The 5,602-nt window shown below is 34.7% G+C and overlaps 1 protein-coding gene across 1 annotated transcript; it reads left to right on the plus strand.

The window, feature by feature from the left end:
* Nucleotides 1–936: 936 nt before the first annotated feature.
* Nucleotides 937–4,653, plus strand: LOC102594357 (serine/threonine-protein kinase BRI1-like 2). The gene has a single exon (XM_006354964.2). It carries the CDS (start codon nt 1,095–1,097, stop codon nt 4,473–4,475), a length of 3,381 nt encoding a protein of 1,126 aa, XP_006355026.1. The 5' UTR covers nt 937–1,094; the 3' UTR covers nt 4,476–4,653.
* The last annotated feature ends 949 nt before the right edge of the window (nt 4,654–5,602 follow it).

Raw genomic sequence — 5,602 nt, forward strand, 5'->3', positions numbered from 1 at the left:
TTGTATAGACTTTTTGTCTGTGGTCCCTACATACGTGCCTTTTGACCAAAAGTCAAATCCTCCCGTCTTTTATGCCTTTATTATTATTTTTTAGTTTTTTTTCATAATCTCATTCTCAAAACACATTTTGTAGATAATTTTTTATTACTATTATTTTTTTATTATTTTTTACCTAATTTGGTTTTTTTTTTTTTGGATAAGGGTTAAAATATATATTTTTTATTCTTAATTTAAACATTTTGATTTTTAAAATCTTTTTAAAAATTAAATTAGGTTGACTTTTGATAATTGTGTAGACTCCTCTTAACTTTTATCAACAAATTTTGATTATAATTATTTTTGGAATCTAGACAAAGATGTATGATAATGAACTTATTATCTTTACATTTATAAATAGCCTCCATTTCGAATTTCAGAGATATTATTTAATCTTATATATTTGTAGAAAACATAACGAATGATCATGGTATCTTTATTCTTTCTTAAGTTGATGTTACAAAACAATAATTTCTTATAATTGAAATTATTCGAAAAATCATTATAAGAATTCAGAAGACAGAGAACTAAATGATAGTAGTGTCATATAAAATGAGGTAGATCAACAATATTTATCCTTTATCGAATTTTTTTTATTTTACTATTTCCTTAATTGAAATTAGTATAATATTTTTTTTATTTAACTTGACAATTTTGTCATGAGAAAAGTCTAGAAGATAATACTTTTGGTGTTAAATGAGACTAGTGAATATTTTTCATATGAAATGACAAAAAAAAAGATGCAGAAAAAAATAAAAGTATTTATATTAAGAAAAAAAAAATTGTTCCAAAATTACACTTAGTACTAGTGGTTGTTGTACTCAAACACAATTTTTTTTAAAAAAAAGGAAAGACAACTACTTTTTCAAAAGTTAGCTCTTCTCTACTTTGCACTATGAGGAATTTTTGTCATCATAGTAAGCACTCTTTTTACTCCTTTTGACATTCATTTTCTTCTAAAAAAAAAACACAATCATCTTTCAACACTCACTAAAAGCTTACTCTCTAAGCTCTCTTCTTTCATTTTTTTTTCTATCTATCTATTTTCTCTATTCATCATGGACAACATGAACACCAACTCTGCTATAACATTGCTCATTGTCTTGTTTTTTTCCTTGATTCTTGCATCCGTAAACGCGGTATCTTCCTCCATCAAAACTGATGCTGAATCACTCTTGCTATTCAAGAACATGATACAAAAAGACCCTTCTGGTGTTTTATCAGGATGGCAACTTAAAAACAATCCATGTTCATGGAATGGTGTAACTTGCAATAGTCTTGGAAGAGTAACAAATCTTGATCTTCAACAATCTGAACTTGTTGGAGAGGTTTCTTTTTCTCCTTTCAATTCTCTAGATATGTTAACTGTCCTTAATCTATCATCGAATTCGTTTTATGTAAATGCATCAACCTCTTTAACTCAGTTACCTTATAGTTTGAAACAACTTGAACTTTCATTCACTGGCTTAGCAGGCTATGTACCTGAGAATTTCTTTGCAAAATGTCCAAATCTTGAATATGTTAGTCTTTCTTTCAATAACATAACAGGTTCTTTGCCTCAGAATTTCTTGTTGCATACTGATAAGTTACAGTATCTTGCAATGGACTATAATAATCTTACAGGATCAATTTCTGATATCAAGATTGAGACTTGTAATTCATTGTTACGTCTCGATTTGTCAGGGAATCAGATAATGGATTCAATTCCTTCTGCTTTATCTAATTGTACAACACTTCAAGAATTGGTTTTGGCTGAGAATTTCTTCTCTGGTTCAATTCCAACTTCTTTTGGTGAGCTTATAAGTTTGCAAAGATTGGATCTTTCTAAGAACCATTTATCCGGTTGGATCCCATCTGAATTAGGAAACTCATGTAGTTCACTTGTGGAACTCAAGTTTTCTAATAACAATATCACTGGTTCAATCCCGAATTCATTCTCATCATGTTCTTCTCTTCAAAATCTTGATTTGTCGAATAATAATCTAACCGGTCCATTCCCTGATTCCATCCTACAGAATTTAGCTTCTTTAGAGTCTTTGCAAATGAGTAGTAACAAGATTTCTGGTTCATTTCCTGCTTCTCTTTCATATTGCAAGAAACTCCGCGTTGTAGACTTTAGCTCCAACATGATCAATGGGATGATTCCACCAGATTTATGCTCTGGAGCTTCATCATTGGAAGAGCTGAGAGCACCTGATAACTCACTTTATGGTCCAATTCCATCTCAATTGTCTCAATGTTCACAGCTCAAGACTATTGATTTTAGCTTGAACTATTTGAACGGTTCGATTCCATCAGAGCTAGGAAAACTTGAGAAACTTGAGCAGCTTATTGCTTGGTACAATAGTTTGGAAGGGAGCATACCAGCAGAGTTGGGAAAATGCAGCAACTTGAAGAATCTTATACTTAATAACAACTACTTGAGTGGGAAAATTCCAGTTGAATTGTTTAATTGTGGTAATCTTGAGTGGATTGCTCTCACAAGTAATGGACTAAGTGGTGAGATTCCGAAAGAATTTGGCCATCTTTCAAGGCTGGCTGTTTTGCAACTAGCAAATAATAGCTTGAGTGGTCAGATTCCAAGTGAATTAGTCAATTGTAGTAGCTTGGTTTGGTTGGATTTGAGTAGCAATAGGTTAACCGGGGAGATCCCACCGCGACTTGGTAGGCAGCAAGGGGCAAAAGCATTGAGTGGGATTCTATCAGGTAACACTTTGGTGTTTGTTCGAAATGTAGGAAATTCGTGCAGAGGCGTTGGAGGATTGCTTGAGTTCTATGGGATACATCCTGAAAGGCTTTTACAGGTTCCATCATTAAAGAGTTGTGATTTCACTAGGCTGTATTCTGGTCCAGTTCTTAGTGCTTTTACTCGGTATCAGACTATCGAGTACCTTGATCTTTCGTACAATGAGCTTCGTGGGAAAATCCCTGATGAATTTGGTGATATGATAGCTTTGCAAGTTCTTGTTATATCACATAACCATTTGTCAGGAGAGATTCCTTCATCACTTGGAGGGCTAAAGAATTTGGGAGTGTTTGATGCATCACATAACAGATTGCAGGGTCAAATTCCTGATTCATTTTCGCTTCTTTCTTTCTTGGTGCAGATTGACTTGTCTAATAATGAATTGACAGGACAAATTCCACAAAGGGGTCAGCTCAGTACACTTCCTGCAAGCCAATATGCAAACAATCCAGGACTCTGTGGGGTTCCGTTGTCTGAATGCCAGTATAACTCACCTGCCACGAATACTGGAGACGGAGGAGGAGGAAAAAGAAGTTCAGCTGCATCATTGGCTAATAGCATTGTTCTTGGAGTTCTCATTTCCATTGCCTCAGTATGCATTTTGATTGTTTGGGGTATTGCTATGCGTGCAAGGCGTAGAGAGGCTGAAGGAGTGAAAATGCTTAGTAGTTTGAGTACTAACTATGCAGCTTCATCATGGAAGATTGACAAAGAGAAGGAGCCATTAAGCATCAATGTAGCAACTTTCCAAAGACAACTTAGGAAGCTGAAGTTCTCACAACTTATCGAGGCCACGAATGGATTCTCAGCTGCAAGCCTCATCGGTTCTGGAGGATTCGGAGAAGTCTTCAAGGCAACATTGAAGGATGGATCAAGTGTTGCAATCAAGAAACTCATCAGGTTAAGTTGCCAAGGAGACCGAGAGTTCATGGCTGAAATGGAGACATTAGGAAAGATCAAGCACAAGAACCTTGTACCCCTCTTAGGATACTGCAAGGTTGGTGAGGAAAGACTTCTAGTTTATGAGTTCATGGAATATGGCAGCCTAGAAGAAATGCTTCACGGGAAGACAAGAATGCCTGATAGAAGGATCCTAACATGGGAGGAAAGGAAAAAAATAGCCAGAGGAGCAGCCAAAGGACTCTGCTTCCTTCACCACAACTGCATCCCACACATCATACACCGCGACATGAAGTCAAGCAACGTGCTATTAGACAACGAAATGGACGCCAGGGTGTCTGATTTTGGGATGGCAAGGCTGATAAGCGCGCTGGACACACACCTCAGTGTGTCCACACTAGCAGGAACACCAGGTTATGTGCCACCTGAGTACTATCAGAGTTTTAGGTGCACAGCAAAGGGAGACGTGTACTCGTTTGGAGTTGTGCTTCTTGAACTCTTGACAGGGAAAAGGCCAACAGATAAGGAAGATTTTGGTGACACAAACTTGGTAGGATGGGTGAAAATGAAAGTAAGAGAAGGAAAATCAATGGAAGTAATTGATCAAGAATTGTTATCAGTGACTAAAGGGAATGATGAAGCAGAAGTAGTAGAAGTTAAAGAGATGGTAAGGTACTTAGAGATAACAATGCAATGTGTAGAGGATTTTGCATCAAAAAGGCCTAATATGTTACAAGTTGTGGCTATGTTGAGAGAACTTATGCCTGGAAGTAGTTCAAGCAACAGTGGCTAAACAGCAAACCAGAAACAAAAAAAAGGAAAAAAAAAAACCAAAAGAATGTAAAATTCTTTCTTGTTTTGTTTGTGCAAGTATTCATCTGCATTTGTATTTAGTCAACAACTTCTCTTATTTTTTTGCAATATTATTCCCATGTTTTAAGAATCTTGTGTATGGATATTGATAACATGTACTAATAATGTATCTCAATGCTCAATCATAAATATGTATATACAATTTTCACTAAACTAACTCAAGAATGTGAAGTTTTATCTAAATATATGGAAGCATCATTATTTTAGCCAATATAAAAAGAGGTAGTTGTGTTTAAAAAAAAAAGGAAAAGAAGCACATATAAAAAAAAATGAAAAACATTGTATCCATGCACATACAACATCTCATTCTAATTGAAATCGCGTGAATATTGCAATTGTATATATGTATATTATGTATATGTTTTCAAGGCAGAAGCTAAATGTATGTGTATCCAATTGTACATAAAATGAAAAACATTGTATCCATGCACATTCAACATCTCATTCAAATTGAAATTGCGCGAATACAATATCTGATTGTAACTGTATATATGTATATTATGTATATGTTTTCAAAGCATAAGCTAAATGTATGTGTGTTCAATTGTTTATGTGTGTATGTGTTTGCAAAACATAAGTTGAATGTATGTGAAGACATCAACTTTATGTGTGGTCAACTTAAATTGTATGTACAAAATATTGGCTAATTGTATGGGAGGTAAATTGTATGTGAAGCATATGTAAAGTGTGTATGCAACCAATTTTCCGATGGCCAACTAAAACGCCTACGAACCCGGTGAATACGTGAGGGTTGGGGTGGGCAATGACATCTAGGATTTTTAGATACACAGATACGTATATAAGTGTATATATGTTATAAAATTACATAATTTATCTATATATTGTATTGTAATTATTTAGAATTGTGACTATAAAAAGTAACAAGAGAGTAAAATACGCCGCATCATGTAATTTTGCCTAACTTTTTTTTTTCGATTATCGAGTTTGACAAAATTCAGAGTAACTGGGCTAAGAGTTTTGGGCTTTGATATCAAGACTTTGGTGCTGTAAAATTTGAAGGCCCAAATATAGACTCCAAGTCTCTTT

This window comes from Solanum tuberosum, unplaced genomic scaffold, assembly GCF_000226075.1.
Source record: "Solanum tuberosum cultivar DM 1-3 516 R44 unplaced genomic scaffold, SolTub_3.0 scf00189, whole genome shotgun sequence".
In the NCBI taxonomy this organism is placed as follows: Eukaryota; Viridiplantae; Streptophyta; class Magnoliopsida; order Solanales; family Solanaceae; genus Solanum; species Solanum tuberosum.

Excerpts from the sequence above, each read along its gene's own strand:
- LOC102594357 (XM_006354964.2), top strand. The coding sequence starts at position 1,095 with ATGGACAACATGAACACCAACTCTGCTATAACATTGCTCATTGTCTTG.